This window comes from Salvelinus sp. IW2-2015, unplaced genomic scaffold (assembly GCF_002910315.2).
Source record: "Salvelinus sp. IW2-2015 unplaced genomic scaffold, ASM291031v2 Un_scaffold1923, whole genome shotgun sequence".
Taxonomy (NCBI): domain Eukaryota; kingdom Metazoa; phylum Chordata; class Actinopteri; order Salmoniformes; family Salmonidae; genus Salvelinus; species Salvelinus sp. IW2-2015.
The window spans coordinates 93,636-113,378 of NW_019943281.1; the positions used below are offsets into that span (position 1 = coordinate 93,636).

At 46.3% G+C, this 19,743-nt stretch overlaps 1 protein-coding gene across 1 annotated transcript; it reads right to left on the bottom strand.

Moving 5' to 3' along the window:
• Positions 1-409: 409 nt before the first annotated feature.
• Positions 410-19,359, bottom strand: LOC112072422 (microtubule-associated protein futsch-like). The gene is made up of 3 exons (XM_024139825.2): positions 18,838-19,359; positions 11,223-11,406; positions 410-10,342 (listed from the first exon to the last, which is right to left on the bottom strand). Exons 1-3 carry the CDS (start codon positions 19,357-19,359, stop codon positions 660-662), a joined length of 10,389 nt encoding a protein of 3,462 aa, XP_023995593.2. The 3' UTR covers positions 410-659.
• Positions 19,360-19,743: the final 384 nt, after the last annotated feature.

Sequence of the window (19,743 nt, forward strand, 5' to 3'; positions counted from 1 at the left end):
ATACGCACATTTGGAATGTATAGTTTCCAACTACCTGAGATTTGTTCTTAGACAGGCAACAAAGAATGTTGCCAAAAAATGTAATTATATATATATTATCCTAAAATATCAACAAAATATATTTATTGTTCTTTTTACATTCAAGTTTCACATATACATTGCATATTGTATATAACTATTGCTTCATTTGTAGTTCATTACTTGCAAAACTCTTTAGGGCTGGTATATTTGAATAATTATTTGAATAATTATTATAATTATAATTATATCATTACTTGCAAAACTCTTTAGGGTTTCTAACTGAGTTTAAACATTTATTTGAATAATAATTTATTCTATTCATTACAGTTGTATATGATTTATTGCACTAATACCAATAATCATCTACAACTCTAAAACATTGTTTGTAAAAAAATAAATATCAATAATCTTCCAGGAAAATATATTTTCTGTTTTGTGAATATAGAAGAGAATACCACTAATTTCAGTGTGCATATTTCAAGTTTTAAAACATTCCCTTTTTTTAACTGTCCTGTGTCATGTGACGAGTAGTATTGAAATAAAGTGCTTTGATCTTTATTTGATTAAGTTATTATTAAACAGCAGTAGTTGTAATAGTGAAGTTTTAGAAATCAATATCGTATTTAATCAATGTCACTTTACTTGGCCTTGTTTGACTTTACAGATCTTGCCGGAGACTTCTTCGGAGTCTTCTTCTTTGGGGAAATGACTTGTCGCTCGAGGACCTCGCTGACTGCCTCTGTGCATTCTGACACCCTGCTTTCGTCCTCTGTGTCTGTAGGGTACATCTGGTTGCTCTTCACAGAGAGGTGGTGGCTCGACCCTTCCCCTGAACCTGTCTGTGAACTCTTCTCGCTGTTGGATTCTGTCTCTGCCTCTTCATTCAGGACGTTGTCCAGTGAGCCTGGTTGTGATTCCATGGAAGACTCGGTGGGCTGACCACTTTTTCTAGATGTCCCAGAAGGTCCATCACTATCACTGTCGTCTTCAGACTGTCCTTGGCTTGTGACGTCATCCCCCTCATCAGCTGGATCTTCCTCAACAGCATCGCTGTATTCAGCAGTATCATCCTCAGCTTCCTCAATCTCTTCAGCTTCCGGCTCCTGCACCCCTTCCTCCTGTTCTTCCTCATCAGAAGCCTCATTTTCAGCAGTTTCCTCCTCAGCTTCCTCCTCAGCTGCTGCCTGCTGCTCCTCAACTTCTTCCTGCTCCTCCTCAGCAGCACCATCTTCAGCTGCATCCTTCTCAGCCTCCTCCTCCATTCCAGCCTGCTCCTCCTCAGCTTCTTCCTTCAGCTCCTCAATAGGAGTCTCCTCAACTTCTTCCATCTCCTCAGCTTCCTCCTCCGCTTCCTCCTGCAACTCCTCAACAGGAGTCTCTTCAACTGGAGTCTCCTCCTCCTTCTCCTCCTTCTGCAGCTCCTCAACAGGAGTCTCTTCAACTGGAGTCTCCTCCTCCTTCTCCTCCTTCTGCAGCTCTTCAACTGGAGTCTCCTCCTCTTCTTCCTCCTCCTGCAGCTCCTCAACTGGAGTTTCTTCAACCTGAAGCTCAGCCTCTGCTGAGGTATCACCCTCCTCCTCTTCTGGTTTGTGCTCTTGTGCCTCTGACTCCTCGTTGTTACCTTCAGTCTCTGAATCCTCAACATCGGCGTAAGCACTGTCTTCAGAGTACTCTGCTCTGGCCAAGGCATCGAATGAGGTCATTGGAGTTTCCTCAACAGTTTCCTTCACGTTGCCCTCCCTGATAGCTGGCACCTCTGATTGTTCTCCCTCATCTGTCGATATTTCCAAATCAGACTCATCCTCAGCTTCATCTTCTCCGTCGGCTGAGTACCCAAAGTTTCCGCAGCAATCCTCTTCATTGGTTTGGTCTTGGCTTCCATTTTCAAAGTCCTCGCTGTCTGCGTTTAATTTGATTGTATTTGCTTCTTCTGCCTCGTTTCCTGCATTGTCTCCAGCATTTGCATCATCTTCTTGTTCTGTTCCTGTCTCCTCCGGGACCATATCCTGGTCTGTTGTTTCTCCCTCCTCTGCCTCGTCGTCTGCTTTTATCTCCGATACGTCATCATGACAATCCGTCTCCTCAATGTTTGACTCAAATACAGGCTCTTTTTCCTCTGCTGTTTCATCCTCCCCCTTTTCTACATTCTCCTCAGCTTCACCTTCAGCTCTTTCCCTTGCTGCGTTGTCTTCTACTGCCTCAGCTTCTGCCGATTCTTCTCCTGCATTTTCATTCTCATCTCCTCCAGTTTCATCTCCGGCTGTCTGCTCTTCTCCCTCAGCTGTTTCAGCTTCAGCACCCTCCTCCTCTCCTACTGTTTCATCGTCAGCTGTCCCTTCTCCTGCAGTTTCAGCTGGTGCCGACTCGTCTCCAGTTGTTTCAATTTCGGCCGACTCATCGCCAGTTGTTTCATTTTCTGAGGACTCATTCCCTGTGGTTTCATCTTCTCCAGGTGTCTCATCGTCTGCAGTCTCAGCTTTAGCAATCTCCTCTTCCCCTGCAGTTTTATTGTRGGCGTCTTCTTCCCCTGCTGCATCATCATTGGTTTCTGCCTCTGCCTCCACTGTCTCTTCATCTCTGGCAGCTTCCTCTTCTGCTGCCTCAAATTCAGCATCCTCCTCCCCTTCAACTGTTTCATTTTCAACAGTTTCAGCTTCTGCAGTTTCCTCGTCAGCTGTCTCTGCCTCAGCACTCTCCTCGTCTCCTGCAGTCTCCTCTTCAGCTGCTTCTACTTCAGCAGTCTCTTCTCCTGCTGTTCCATCATCTGTCTCTGCCTCAACAGTCTCCTCCTCTCCTGCTTCATCTCCCGCTGTCTCTGCRTCAGCACTCTCCTCGTCTCCTGCAGTCTRCTCTTCAGCTGCCTCTACCTCCGCAGTCTCATCTTCTTCTGCAGTTACATCAGCTGTCTCTGCCTCTGCAGTTTCAGCTTCAGATTCCTCCTTTCCTGACATTTCATTATCAGCTGCTTCAGTGCTCTCCTCTTCTCCTGGTGTTGATCCTGCTGCTATAACAGTCTCCACTTTATCAGTTTCTTTTTCTGCAACTTCATCTTTTCCTGTCTCTGCTTCAACTTCTTCCTCTCCTGCAGTGTCTTCTTCAGATGCCTCTTCTTCTCCTACTGTTTCGTCATCAGCTGCTGTCTCTGCTTCAGCAGTTTCTTCTTCTCCTGCTTCATCTTCTGCTGTCTCAGCTTCTGTTGTTTTTGCTTCAGCTTCCTCCTCTTCTCCTGCTGCTTCATTATTAGCTGCTGTTTCTGCTTCAGAAGTTTCTTCTTCTAATGCTTCATCTTCACCTGTCTCTGCTTCAACTTCCTCCTCTTCCCCGGCGTCATAATACACRGCTGTCTCTGCTTTACCACTCTCATCACCACTCTCTCCTGCTTCATCTTCATCTATCTCAGCTTCAGCATTCTCTGATTCAGCATCCACCTCCTTTCCCTCTGCTTCATCAGCTGCTGTCTCAGCTTCAACAGTTTCTTCTTCATCTGCTTCATCTTCAGCAGTATCTGTTTCAGCTTCGCCCTCTTCTATTGCTTCACCTTCAGCTGTCGCTTCTACATCAGCTTCTACTGTCTCAGCTTTGTCACCCATTTCAGCATCTTTTTGTTGTGATTCCTCCATCTCCTTCTTAGCCTCATTGATAACATTTTCAACAAGAGTTTCCGCTGCTTTGGCTTCATCCAAACCTTCAGTCTCATCTGCAACATTGACTTCTTCTTGTATCTGTGGTGGACTGTCCTTTTTCAACTGGAGAATTGACTTTAAATCAAAAGCATGTGTAATGCCAGCTTTCACTACCACCGTTTCGGTGTCATCTGTAACATCAGCTTCTTGTGTCTTTGGAGTAAGTTCCTTTTTCAACTGAAGAATTGACTTTAGATCAAACGCCATGATGACTGGTGCAGTATGCAGGACTTCTGCAGGAAGCAGTGGCCCCAATTCCATTTTCTTTTGTAAACATGCTTCACAAGGGCAATATTCATCATCACTCCGTTGGTCACTGAAGGAAGTGCAGGTTGCATCGTCACTTTTATCCTCCCGGTTATCAATGGACCGGTCACGCACGACTTTCAGTCTTCTTCGCCTTGTCTCTGTTTGTGCATTTGATTCTCGTGACAAGGCTTCTTTGGGTGGTCTTGGTCTTCCAGCTCGACCGTGGATCTTCCTCAGTTCCCTGTCGATGCTTAGTTGTATTCTCCCCCTCACATCATCTTTCAGTTCAGCTATCATGGCATTGAGCTGTTCGTTGTTGTCCAAGTTCCAGCGAACCTTGAACTCAGCCATGGCATCCATATAATGTGTCATGAACTGCTTCTCTAGTTTGTTCAGTAACTTCAAGACCCAGACAGGATCAGGATCCAGGGAAACCTTTTTGGCTAGTTGTGCCCTTTGGACAGATGGAGGAGAACCAGAGCTTGTGTCCTCTCGAGGGTCTGAGCTCTTATTGGAAGACGGGGGTGTTTCTGGTAATTCTCTCAGACTTTCATTTATAATGGTGTCATCAGACTCCGGAACGTCTTCATCTTTTTGTTTCTCTTCCTCCACTGCTATTGGTCCTTCTCCTCCTTCTTCGGGGGTCCACTGGACCCGACTGGCTATGTCRGGAGTGGCTGTATCAGGCATTGGTGCTGACGACTCTCGGCTTTCATCTTTCTGTGCCATTTCATCAACTTCTTGTACCTTCACCAACGCTTCCCCCTCTGCGTTCCTTGCCTGAGCCACACTGCCTGAGCCTGTTGAGCCACTGCTGACGTCCACCCCAGAGGAGGACCTTGCTTTCCCATCACCGTCCACAGAGTGTTGATCACAGCCATTCTGCTGTTGCATTCCACCTTCTGCTGGGTCACACAACCAGAGGGACTGGAGGATGTTCATTAGCTCTCTGTACCTTGTGTCCTTGGCGTTTGCATCGTCGTTGGGATCAAAGTCTATCAACTGCAGCTTTGCGAGGCAATCCAGGAGACCTCTGGCTGAGGTGCTCAGTTTACGTCCGTACACTGGAGAAACTTCAGGTAGGCTGTTACACCGGTCAAGCGTGGGATTCAACAGGACTTTCATCACCTGAACTGAGGAGTGAAAGCTCTTTGATACCTCTTCCTGTGGAGCGGTGCAGGGGCGAGTGTCTTCTGGTGGGCTCTCTGGTGGGGTCTCCGCTGGCTCCTCACTGTCAACCACATGGTTGGCCACTGTCTCTTTGAGCTTTTCCTTTTTTTCATTTTGAGTTTCACACTCAGCAATGTCCTCTTTTGGTTTTTCCTTTTGCGGTAGTTCTTCCGGTGAATGGCCTCTGTCACTAAATTCATCCCCAATTTCATACATCACACTGTCGGACGGTATTTTCTTAAGCCACTCATTCACAACCTCTGTTGGAGAGGCGTTAGGTAGACTGGAGGGAACCAGCTCAGAGACTTCTCCTTCCGGCGGCTGTCGGCAGAAACTGAGTAAGGAAACCCCTTTCCTCTGTTTACACTTGCCACTCTTGTCACTTTTGTTGTCACTGACATTCCTGTCTGTCACTTCCAAGGGGCCATTGCATGAGATGTTAGAGTTCTCTTCCACTGGATCTGCTGCATGTGACTTATTACTGTCACTTGAGCCACCAAGTAAAATAACAGGTCGTTTGATTTTTCTGGGGGTTGGTGGGCAGTCTGGTGGGGTAGGAGTGAGACAACTCTCTGACGCAACAGAGTTAGGTCTGGGAGTGTCCACATGATCTCTAGTGGCAGTCTTATTTGACCTGTTTGTCTTTCTTGAAATTTCACTCCCTTTGTCACTTTTGGCGTCCTCCGTATTGTTTTTGTCCTTTTGTCCTTTGACTTGTAGATGGGAAGACACGTTGGACATGTTGCTTTTAGGTCTCTCAGCCACTTCAGCAGTTGTACTATCTTTCGGTTTGGAGCTACAGTACATGCATTCAGATTTGTCTGATGCATTGGTCCTAGCTGACTTTGCAGACTTAGCAGATGCAGCACTAGGTGCATTCACCACATGTTCCTCAACTTGCTCTTCAGCTTTTTCTATAGGATTTACTTCAAAAACGTTGGACTTCCTTGATCTTGCAGATACGTGTGACTTAGCCGATACAGCGCCGAGTGCTCGTTCCTCTGTTTTATGGCCGGGTTCAATAACTGAAACTTTGGACTTCTTAGATCTTGCTGAGACATTTGATTTAGCTGACGTAGCACTAGGTGCTCTCTCTTCAGAGTCCTCTACATCCTCTCGTGCATTCACTTTGGCAGTAGCATATTCTGTTCGGTCTTCAAGTTCAGCAGTTTCTTCAGCTGGAACTTCAGAAGTTTTAGATTTTGTTGATCTTGCTAAAGAATTTGACTTGGCTGACATGGCACTAGCTGCTCTCTCCTCAGTTTGATCCTGTTCTGCAGCGGGATCATCAGAAATGTCGTATTTCTTGTGTCTCGCTGACATATTGTACTTAGCAGACATAGCGCTGGATGGTCTCTCCGTTTCTTTGACACAAAGCTCAGAAACCTTGGACCTCTTTGATCTTGCGGAAACATTAGACTTAGCTGATTTGCCAGACATGGCACTGGGTGCTCTCTCTTCAATGTTTTCCAATTCTTCATCTCCGTTTTCCACAGGAAGAACTTCTGAAGCTTTAGGCTTCACATGTCTTGTAGAAACATTAGATTTAGCAGACATACTGCTGGGCGCTCTCTCTTTAATTTGATCCTCTTCTTCAGCAGGAATTTCAGATGCTTTGGATTTGTTTGGTCTTGCTGAAACATTAGACTTAGCTGACTTGGCTGACATTGCACTGGGACCTCGATCCTCTGTTTCATACTTAGGTTCAGCAGTTTCTTCAGCTGCAACTTCAGACTTAGCAGACATAGCACAAGGTGACCTCTCTCCAGTTTCACCTATTTCCTTTTCAGGGCTGTCTTCAGCAGGAACTTCAGAAGCTTTCGATTTGTTTGGTCTTGCTGAAACATTAGACTTAGCTGACTTGGCTGACATAGCACTGGGACCTCGATCCTCTGTTTCATCCTTAGGTTCAGCAGTTTCTTCAGCTGCAACTTCAGACTTAGCAGACATAGCACAAGGTGACCTTGCTTTCAATTTCTTGCATCTTGCCGAAACAGCAGACCTACCAGACAACGCGCTGGGTGCTCGCTCTTCAGTTTCCTCTTCAGGACAAAGTTGAGAAACCTTTGACTTATTTGATTTTGCAGAAACATTGGACTTAACTGACTTAGTAGATATAGTGTTAGGTGCTCTCTCCTCCTTTTCATCCGCTTCTGCTTCAGCCAGAACTTCAGAAGCTTTGGATTTCTTGGATCTGACAGACACATTGGATTTCTTTGATATCGCAGAAACATTCGACTTAGCTGACTTAGAAGACGTAGCACTAGGTCGTCTCTCTTTAATTTCTTCCAATTCCTTGTCTTCGTTTTCCTCGGGAGGATCTTCAGAAGATTTAGACATCGCTGATCTTGCAGAAACATTGGACTTAAAAGACCTGGGAGCTCTGTTGTCTGTTTCTTGCGCAACCTCAGTTTCTGCACTTTCTTCAGCTCCCTCTTCGGTGTCTTCCTCAGCAGCTTTAGATTTCTTCGATCTTGCTGAGACATTAGACTTAACAGATATAGCACTGGGTGCTCTCTCCTCAGTTTCCTCAAATTCACCTCCTGCGTTGTCTTCAGAAGGATTATCAGAAATATTGGACGTATTAGGCATAGCTGATCTCTTTTCAGTTTCATCAGAAACAAAGTATTTATTGAATCTTGATGATCGGTTGTACTTACAAGACATAGCGCTGGAAGATCTCTCAGTTTCGTCAACACAAAATTGAGAAACCTTGGTCTTCTTTGATCTGGTAGAGACATTGGACTTAGTTGACTTAGCTTCCGTTTCATGCTCAGATTCATCAGTTTGTTCAGCGGCAACCCCCTCTGTTTCTTCTACCTCTTCTGCTTTCTCTCCAGCTGGAACTTCTCCAGCTGTTTCTTCCTCTGCTTCTGCGTTTTCCTCAGCAGGTGCTTCAGAACCAGTGGACGTAGCAGACATACCACTAGATGGTCTCTCTTCAGTTTGATCCTCTTTTTCTTTAGAAACATAGTATTTCTCATATCTTCCTGACCGGTTGTACTTAGCAGACATGGCGCTAGGTGCTCTCTCCTCAGGTTCATCCTCTTCTCCAGCGGGATCATAAGGAACGTAGCATTTCTTGTATCTTGCTGACCGGTTGTACTTAGAAGACATGGTGCTGGATGATCTGTCATCTTCAACACAAAGTTGAGAAACCTTAGTTTTCTTTGATTTTGCAGAAACATTCAAATTTTCTGACATAGCACTAGGTGCTCTCTCTTCAGACTTTTCCAAATCCTCTTCTCCGTTTTCCTCAGCTGGAAGAGTTTGATCCTGTTCTGCAGCGGGATCATCAGAAATGTCGTATTTCTTATGTCTTGCTGACATATTGTACTTAGCAGACATAACGCTGGATGGTCTCTCCGTTTCTTTGACACAAAGTTCAGAAACCTTGGACTTTGATGTTGCAGAAACATTAGACATAGAAGACATCGCACTAGGTGCTCTCTCTTCAGTTTTTTCCAATTCCTCTTCTGCTGTTTCTTCAGCGGGAACATGAGAAACTTTGGACTTTCTTGAGGCGTTAGATTTAACTGACAAAGCAGTTGATGCTGTTTTTTCATCATCTTCCGGTGTAACGTTTTCTTTAACTGCCACTTTGGACATTTTGGACTGAGATCTTGTTGAGACATTTGATTGAACTGACATGGCACTTGAGGATCTTTTGTCTGTTTGATGTTCCTGTACTTCTACGTCGTCTACAGCTGAAACATTGGACTTTCTTGACTTTGCTGAGGCATTTGATATGACTGACATGGCACTTGATGATCGCTCTCCTGAATGAACTCCTTTCTCCCCAACTTTGGACTTCCTACATCTGGTAGAGACATTTGATTTGGCAGAGTTTGCTCTCTCCTTTGTTTCTGGGTCTTTGTTTTCAGTGTCCTCTGAAGGGTTCGCTTCTTGACTCTCTTCTTCAACTGCTGTTTCAGCATTTTCATCATCAGCTTCCATTGCTTCTGGTGCTTCATCAGATCCTTCATATTCACACATCTTTGATTCTTGGTCATCTTGTCCATTTGATGGTGCCAGAGACACAACTTTGGTGGATTTCTTGGACTTGGTAGAGCGCACAGAAGATGCCTTGCTACTCGGAGGCCTGGGAGTTAAATGTTGCATAGGTGTCGCTATAGGTGAGTTCAAAACAGCAATTATAGTGGGTTCCTCCTCTTCTGCATTACTATTCTGAGAACATGCACACGCTCTCGAAACACTTGGTGGAAGATTGTCGTACTCATCGTTGTGGTCGTCACTGAGCGACGCCAGGATCTGAGAGGAAAGACTAACAGCAGACACAGGCCGATCCTCTTCCTCTGCATCAGTGATCTTGACGCTGACCTCGCTCTGAGACTCCTTGGAGGGAGCGGAGGATGAACTATCAGCTGTAGGCTCATTGTTATCCGATGCCTGGGTTGTAATGTCAATCCATTCACTATTGCCAAGGCTCTTGCTCTTGTCCTCAGTGGAAACTCTAGACCTACTCTTGGCGGACGTTGTTGTCGAGTGCACTTCGCTCCTGCTGCAGCCGCGGCTGATGGTGGAGTACTCCACCATGGAGTCGCCCCCTTCCTCCACAGTCTGCTGAAAGCAAGCAGTCTTCTCCACCACGTGCTCTGTGATCTCCTCACTGGACATGGTCTCCACTGATCCTTCTTTACGTACAACGGTGTGTGAGGAGGCACTGGAGCTGGAGGAGGTGACGTGGCGGACAGTCCTCTGCCCCCCCGAAATATGGGTCTTCCTGATCTCATAGTCCTGGCAGTGGCCGCAGCAGTTCTGACAGTGAGGGATGTCCAGATGCTTCTGGTGCAGCTTGGTGATGTAGGCATCGTCAGCCTCGCCTGGTGACTCGGAACAGCTTTCCACACTACTCTGCTGTAGAGAGCAGTTATCATGGTATCCTTGGAGGTATTCATTGTTCGTTCCTACCGACTTCTTTACTTGTGTGGACCAATGCAGCGTCTCGTCATTCAGTAGTCGGAAACGCACTTTCATTTCCATTGACAAGCTGCCGTCTTTGTTGACTAGTACCCTTTTCTCGATGTCGTCTTCCAGCAAGCCTTCACTTGAATGAGGGCATGGGCCTACGTGGGCTGGGGATGTGGAGTTGATTGGTGGGAGTGATTTGTCCGATGATATGGAATTCCTGGCTGACCGGTTGCTGAATTCAGATCTTAAGTGGATGACGCTTTTCTTTGCCTCAAGTCCTAAACCGCCTGTAGAAGTGACAAGCAGAAAGGAACATAAATTATCAGTCATTGGTTTACAAGAAGCCTGACGATGAGGAAGTCTACATTTTCCAGTAAAACAAGTTCAGACAGTTCTTAAAAGAATTATCAGATATGTCGTTGAATATGAATAATGAGTTAAACATTAGACCAAAACATCGCACTTTTTCCTTCGGAACCGCCTCAATTTGTCGGGCCATAGACTCTACAAGGTGTCGATAGTATTCCACAGGGATGCTGGTCCATGTTGACTCCAATGCTTCCCACAGTTGTGTCAAGTTGGCTGGATGTCCTTTGGGTGGTGGACCATTCTTGATACACGGGAAACTGTTGAGCATGAAAATCCCAGCATCGTTGCAGTTCTTGAAACAAACCGGTGCGCCTGGCACCTACTACCATAACCCCATTCAAAGGCACTTAAATCTTTTGTCTTGCTCATTCACCCTCTGACAATCCATGTCTCAATTGTCTCAAGGCTTAAAAATACATCATTAACCTGTCTCCTCCCCTTCATCTACAATGATTGAAGTGGATTTAACAAGTGACATCAATAAGGGATCATAGCTTTCACCTGGTTTCACCTGGTCAGTCTGTGTCATGTAAAGAGCAGGTGTTCTTAATGTTTTATACAATCAGTATATACAGTATCTAATTGCCAGCACAGTGACGTCTCATTAGGCAAAGGAATTGCTTTGCTTAACATAATAGCAGTATATTTGTTGAAATTACATATATAAAGATATTGAGAAATTGTTGACATATGTTGGTTTATAAACATTTGATGACAGTTGCTGACATAAAAAAGGGCATTCTATATCAATATATTTGATTGATTGAGTGATTGATTGGTTGATTTATATAGTCATACCATTTTTCTGACTCTCCTGTCCTTCACTGGGCATGCTGGAGCGTCCCAGTGACTTTGGCCTCAGTCGTGGAAGTTTGTCATCTGAGTTTTTCCGGAAGTTCTCCAGAAGGATGGGGTGGGAGGGCTCACGGCCCACACAAATCAACACACTGGGGCACTGCAGGAGACTCTGAACACTGTCGATCTGAAACAAAGAAACACACAGAGAGCCAGGTGAAAAAATGTTTTACGGTAGATACGCAGACTAATAGAGGACAGACAGTTAGTCAAAAAATCAGCTATGATCTAAATTGAGATTGTCAGGTTTCTCTAGCAAGACATTTTGATCTCAATGAGACAAACGTGTATGAATAGTTACATAAACATATATATATATCAGTATCACAGTATCAGTGCACCCAGAGACTAAAGCGTTAAAGGATAGTAGCTGAACCTTGGCCATATGGTTAAGTAAAGGTGATACAGGATATGGCTAAGAACTAAGGCCATCATTTTTTAAATTTTTTAAATTTAACTTGGCAAGTCAGGTATTAACAACACATTCTTATTTACAATGACGGCCTACCAAGGAAAAGTGAGTTAACTGCCTTATTCAGGGGCAGAACGACAGATTTGTTTAACTTGTCAGCTCGGGGATTCGATCTAGCAACCTTTCGGTTACTGGCCAAACGCCGTAGCCGCTAGGCTACCTGCCGCTAATCTACCTGCCGCCAGGCTACCTGCCGCTAACCTACCTGCCGCTAACCTACCTGCCGCTAGGCTACCTGCCGGACATAATGGATTAAAGCCATGAACAACATGAAGATGTTAACAAGTTCAGGAAACATAAACATCTGCAATCTTAATTTCCTCCCACAGTACCATTTAAGATAATAATTAAAACAGCATTCTTATATGATTAGCATGAGCTGATTACAATGAGGGGAAGTCTGAAATAGCAAATAAGGTTGGTTCAGTCCAGGATAAAATTAGTTCAGACCAACTCAATGTTGACTCTTATCCATGACACTGTAAGGTGGAGCATTTCCCCCCCTATGTAAGTGTTTTGAGCATCTGGAAAACCATTTTATAAATCCAATCAATTATTAACTTCAAGTACAGTAGTCAAATACAATGCAACTAGAAAAATATTTTTCCAACAGGCCTAAATTGCAGCCAATAATTAGAGAAAAGATATCTGTTCATTATTTCATGGGAAGGCAAACAGTGGAATAGCTCTTGAAGCTCTGATGAAGTCTGTTAGGCAGATACATGAGATAATTAAACATAAGTGATACTGGCAAGCACAGTGTGCAGGATTTTCATTTTCATTCAAGTTCTCATCAAATAATTCCCAAACACCGAGACTGGGGACCACACCGGACAGAGACTGGGGACCACACCGGACAGAGACTGGGGACCACACCAGACAGAGACTGGGGACCACACCAGACAGAGACTGGGGACCACACCGGACAGAGACTGGCGACCACACCAGACAGAGACTGGATACCACACCAGATAGAGACTGGAGACCACACCAGACAGAGACTGGATACCACACCGGACAGAGACTGGGGATCACACCAGACAGAGACTGGGGACCCAACATGATGAGATGACCACCCGGACAGAGACTGGGACCACACAGACAGAGACTGGGGACCACCACCGCGACAAAGACGAGGGACCACACCGACAGAGATGGGGACCACACAGACAGGAAGACTGGGGACCACACCGGACAGCAAGACTGGGGACCACACCAGACAGAGACTGGGACCACACCAGACAGAACCTGGGGACCACACCGGACAGAGATTGGATACCACACCGGACAGAGACTGGGGACCACACCAGACAGAGACTGGGGACCACACCAGACAGGAACTGGATACCACACCGGACAGAGATTGGATACCACACCGGACAGAGACTGGGGACCACACCAGACAGAGACTGGGGACCACACCGGACAGAGACTGGGACCACACCGGACAGAGATTGGATACCACACCAGACAGAGACTGGGGACCACACCGGACAGAGACTTGGGAACCACACCAGACAGAGACTGGGCGACCACCACAGACAGAGACTGGGGACCACACCGGACAGAGACTGGGGACCACACCAGACAAGAAGACTGGGACCACAACCGGACAGAGATTGGATACCACACCGGACAGAGACTGGGGACCACACCAGACAGAGGACTGGGGACCACACCAGACAGAGACTGGATACCACACCGGACAGAGATGAACCACACCGGACGACTGGACCACCCAGACAGGACTGGGACCACACGGACAGAGACTGGGACCACACCGGACAGAGATTGGATACCACACCGACAGAGACTGGGACCACACCGGACAGAGACTGGGGACCACACCAGACAGAGACTGGGGACCACACCAGACAGAGACTGGGGACCACACCGGACAGAGACGGGACCACACCAGACAGAGACTTGGGGACCACACCAGACAGAGACTGGGGACCACACCGGACAGAGACTGGCGACCACACCAGACAGAGACTGGATACACACCAGATAGAGACTGGAGACCACACCAGACAGAGACTGATACCACACCGGACAGAGACTGGGATCACACCAGACAGAGACTGGGGACCACACAGACAGAGACTGGGGACCACACTGGCAGAGACTAGAGCGATACCACACCAGACAGAGACTGGAACCACACCAGACAGAGACTGGGGACCACACCAGACAGAGACTGGGACACGGACGAGTGGGACCACACCAGACAGAGAATGGATACCACACCGGACAGAGACTGGATGGTGTTATAAAAGTTACAGTACAGCATAATGACAAACCTAGGAATTATATGATCAAGTACACACGCTACTCCCGACTCTACTCCCGACTTCTACTCCCGACTCCTGAATCTACTCCCGACTCTACTCCCGACTCTGAATCTACACCCGACTCTACTCCCGTCTCTACTCCGACTCCTGACTCGACTCCGACTCTACTCCCGTCTCTACTCCCGACTCCTGACTCGACTCCCCGACTCTACTCCCGACTCTACTCCCGACTCTACTCCCGACTCCTGAATCTACACCCGACTCTACTCCCGACTCTACTCCCGTCTCTACTCCCGACTCCTGACTCGACTCCCGACTCTACTCCCGACTTCTACTCCCGACTCTACCCCGACTCCTGAATCTACACCCGACTCTACTTCCGACTCTACTTCCGACTCTACTTCCGACTCTATCCCCGACTCTACTCCCGACTCTTACTCCCGACTCTACTCCCGACTCTTCTCCCGACTCACTCCCGACTCTACTCCCGACTCTACTTCCGACTCTACTCCCGACTCTACTCCCGACTCTACTCCCGACTCTACTTCCGACTCTACTCCCGACTCTACTCCCGACTCTACTCCCGCTCTCTACTCCCGACTCTACTCCCGACTCTGTGGTTCCGGTTGAATTTCCACATTAATATGCGAGCAGTAGTTCCATATTTTGTACAAATCTAGCACCAACATTACTCAGTAGACTATATACTCACCTTCCTTAGTTTTGCACAACGTGTGTGAATTTGGGTAAGAGTGTAAATAACTATTTGGAAATGGAAAACTATCCCAAAAGGCTTACGATGTGTAACATGTCATGTTTGCCAATCGTACAGAATTGTTACAGAAAGTAGTGTGGGTGAATGTATACAGAACAGTAGTGTGGTTGAATTGTGATGAGCAGAACAGTAGTGTGGGTTGAAATTGTATACAGAACAGCTAGTGTGGGTTGAATTGTATACAGAAACAGTAGTGGGGATTGTGAACGAACTAGTGTGGTTGAATTGTATACAGAGCAGTAGTGTGGTTGAATGGTGTACAGCAAGCAGTAGTGTGGGTTGAATTGTATACAGAATCAAGTATGTGGGTGAAATTGTTGTATACAGACCAGTAAGGTGTGGGTTGAATTGTATACAGAACAGTAGTGTGGGTTGAATTGTATACAGAACAGTAGTGTGGGTTACAGACCCCCAGGAAGCCCATTCATACAAGACAAGTGATCTTTGAGACTGAACATAAAAAGTTTATGAATGGTAAAAATTTGACTTTTCAAATATAATTTCTCTGAATTTAATCTATTCGATTCGTTTTTCTATTGTACATTAAGTTGTGTTCATGGCTCACGGTGCATTTTCAAACTATAAAACCACCCTGGCAGTTGAACCAGATAAATGTTTTTTATCCGCAGTCACACGTAGCCCAGATGAAGATAATTAATCGTTGCTGTGGTGGAGGATGCATTTCTGAGCTACTCCTGGTCTCCTACTGCCTGTGAATTCTCAACACTGACCTGCTTATTTCAAAATAGCTCCGTTTTGACTAAGATGAATAGTTAGTAGGGCTGACACATCCCTTATTGTCTGAATATACTCCGTGTGTGAGGGAATATCCCGATTGCTTGACAACTTTCCCTTATTTTTTAAATAAGTTATCTAAGATGGGAAAATGATAGTCTTTCAAGGTCTAGTAACATAGTAATAAAATCTTTATCAATTAAAGCACATCATAATTACTAACCATTACACTTCCATCTGACTTCGTGTGGAACAAGTCTCATAACCTCCTTCTCAAGCATTGCTACATATGTAGGATCTTAATTTGAACACCCTGTTGTTGCAGGAAAATGTCCTGCACTGTCACACCCTGATCTGTTTCACCTGTCCTTGTGATTGTCTCCACCCCCTCCAGGTGTTTCTTGTTTTCCCCAGTGTATTTATCCCTGTGTTTCCTGTCTCTCTGTACCAGTGTATTTATCCCCGTGTTTCCTGTCTCTCTGTACCAGTGTATTTATCCCTGTGTTTCCTGTCTCTCTGTACCAGTGTATTTATCGCCGTGTTTCCTGTCTCTCTGTACCAGTGTATTTAACCCTCTGTTTCCTGTCTCTCTGTACCAGTGTATTTATCCCTATGTTTCCTGTCTCTCTGTACCAGTGTATTTATCCCTGTGTTTCCTGTCTCTCTAGTACCGTGTATTTATCGCGTGTTTCCTGTCTCTCTGTACCAGTGTATTTATCCCTGTGTTTCCTGTCTCTCTCTACCAGTGTATTTATCCCTGTGTTTCCTGTCTTCTCTTGTACCAGTGTATTTATCCCTCGTGTTTCCTGTCTCTCTGTACCAGTGTATTTATCCCTGTGTTTCCTGTCTCTCTGTACCAGTGTATTTATCCCGTGTTTCCTGTCTCTCTGTACCAGTGTATTTCCACGTGTTTCCTGCTCTCTGTCCAGTGTTATTTTATGTCTCCTGTGTTTTCCTGTCTGTCTGTAACCAGTGTATTTATCCCGTGTTTCCTGTCTCTCTGTCCAGTGTATTTATCCCCTGTTTCCTGTCCTCTGTGCCAGTGTATTTATCCCCGTGTTTCCTGTCTGTCTGTACCAGTGTATTTATCCCCGGTGTTTCCTGTCTCTCTGTACCAGTGTATTTATCCCTGTGTTTCCTGTCTCTCGTTCCAGTATATTTATCCCATGTTCTGTCTCTCTGTGCCAGTGATTTTCCCCGTGTTCCTGTCCTCTGTACCAGTGTATTTATCCCCGTTGTTTCCTGTCTCTCTGTGCCAGTTCGTCTTGTATGTCCAAGTCAACCAAGCGTTTTTCCCCCGTTTTCCTGCTTTGCCTTTTCTCCTTTTTCTAGTCCTTCCCGTTTTGACCCTTGCTATTCTAGGACTGTACCTGCCTGCCTGACTATTCTGCCTGCCCTGACCTCGAGCCAGTCTGCCACTCTGTACCTCCTGGACTCTGATCTGGTTATGATCTTTGCCTGTTCCACGACCATTCTCTTGCCTACTCCTTTTGGGTTCTGATGGATCCTCATGGAGTTACCTTGTTATCTATGACCCTGCTTTAGGGGTTCTGATGGATCCTCATGGAGTTACCTTGTTAATCTATGACCCTGCTTAGGGTTCTGATGGAATCCTCATGGAGTTACCTTGTTATCTATGACCCCCTGCTGTAGGGTTTCTGATGGATCCTCATGGAGTTACAGGACCAGTGTCAGAACCACTAAAAAAGGCTCCATTGGAGAAGAAGTGGAGAGCTGCCAGGACTTACAGCATGTGTATTTACCCTGGATGGAAACATGGTGGAGGCCTGGACTAATAGTAGGGATATGGCTGGCTACCACAGAGGAAGAAATAGAGCTGATAGGGGAGGGGCTACAAGGATAGAACTGATAGGGAGGGGCTACAAGGATAGGACTGATAGGGGGAGGCTTACAAGGATAGAGCTGATAGGGAGGGGCTACAATGATAGAGCTGATAAGGGGAGGGCTACAAGGATAGAGCTGATAGGGGAGGGGCTACAAGGACAGAGCTTGATAGGGGAGGGGCTACAATGATAGAGCTGATAGGGGAGGGGCTACAAGGATAGAGCTGATAGGGAGGGCTACACGGTTAGAGCTGATAGGGAGGGCTACAAGGATGGAGCTGATAGGGGAGGGGCTACACGGATATAGCTGATAGGGGAGGGGCTACAAGGATAGAGCTGATAGGGGAGGGGCTACACGGATAGAGCTGATAGGGGAGGGGCTACACGGATAGAGCTGATAGGGGAGGGGCTACATGAGAAGGCTGTACTGACAGACAGGAAACCCCTGAACCGGCTCCAAACAACACAGAGAAATCTCTGCCTCTTAAGGAGGAAGTAGCCTTTTCCTGAACAAAACGTTGATGCTGTTATCAATACAGTTATGTTCCGAATGGAAAAATAGAATCTCAGCATCATAATATCAGCTTGACTCTGCTTTGGCTTGTATGGTCATTATAATTCCTGCCACTAGAGGGCTCTCTTTCACGCTCACACTCCCAGGCTTCTCACAGGTAATATTAGAGACTACCAAAGAAAAGTCATGTCTCCACAGTCCTGTTGCCTTCTAACATTTTCCAAATAAAATCATTAATTGTGATGACTAGAAACAGTCATTACAAGTTCTGTTGATTTCCTAAAACTCCTTTTAGTGGTGAAGGATGCAGACTCACGCAGAAGTCATACATATTACGGCGACAAGCACACCAGACAAAAGGGCCTTAGCCCTGCTCTCCCATTCTAAGGCTAGACTTCCACTGAAAAAAAAGGCCTGTTTCTAGGCCCGGGAATTGTCAGGGATTTCACAATACAATATTAGCATGATAGTTAAGGGTGCTGATACGATATGTATTGCGATATTCACGATTCTACATGTATTGCGATTTGATACTACGATTCAATGTTCCAAACATATTACTCACTATATGTCTGCTGCAGAGGGACATGAGAGTGTGCTATGGGAACATTTCTTTTGATCAGTCATGGAAATATAATACTGAAAAAATATATTGGATCACTATTTAAAAAAATTATACTTAGAACACGCTACAGAAGGAAAAATACCAGAGTTTTGAAGCAGGTACAGCCGACCAGTCGCAAATATATTATTACAATATCCTAAAAAAATAATATCCCAATATGTAACTGTTTTTACCCATCACTATCTGCTTCATATATCTAACGATAAACAACGCTTCACTTTTGGGGAAAACTTAAAGTTACCCTAAACTAGCACACCAACGGTAATATCTAGTGACGTTGAGGAAGTAGACCGTGTCACCTTGCGTCCCTCCAGAGTGTACAGCTTCCTGACGTGGTACTGCATGAAGTCAGACAGCTCCTCCAGAAACAGGCTCAGGCTGCGGAGGGTCCTGCGATGGAGCACGATGGTCCTCCGAACAGAGGGGTCGCTATTCTTCACCAGCACCAACTTCTTGTGGAGGTGGTGCTGGCAAGAGGGCTCGGCAGGGACCTCCTCAGGCCGGGCCGGCCGCCTGCGAACATACTGCTGGGGGTGGTGACGGTGGGAGTGTGGGTGGACCGGAGGGAGGTACCAGGCTGATGCCTCTCTCTGGGCCTCTCTCTGGGACTCCTCCCTGGCCTCTGTGGCCTGGGCGCACAGGTAGCACCCCCGGTCCTCCAGGGTCTCCTGGTGAATGGCATCCCCACCATGGGTGGATCTCCTGGGGGGAGGCGCGGGGGCAGAACGCAGCCCGAAGGGGAGCAAGGGTTTGGGGTGGTGGTGGCTGCCCTCATCCAAGATGGCATCGAAGCACTGGAATCTGCGCTTGTGGGAAGACATCTTTGTTTACTTCCTGTCTGACTGCTCTTACTTCCTGGTTAGTCCACGCCTCTCGATGAAGGTGTGTAGAGAAAAGTGAGGAAAGGTGGGGGTCAGGTCAGCGCAGGCAGGTGGGTGTCGTGGTTAAACTGACTGGTTGTCTAGGTGCTGGTGGTCCACAGGATAACTGTGTTCCTCCCACTCGCCCAAACTGGAAGAGAGGAAGAGAGAGAAGAAGGTCAACGAGGTCAGATGACATCATGAACAGAACACGTTTACTTGTTTTGCGATGAGAGAAGCGTTTAGTAGTTTGTGCTCAGGAATATAAATCGATTCAAGTACGTGTGCACTTCAACACCTTTACACAGGATCATTTCACCGTCTCTGGTGTAAAATGGAACAGGC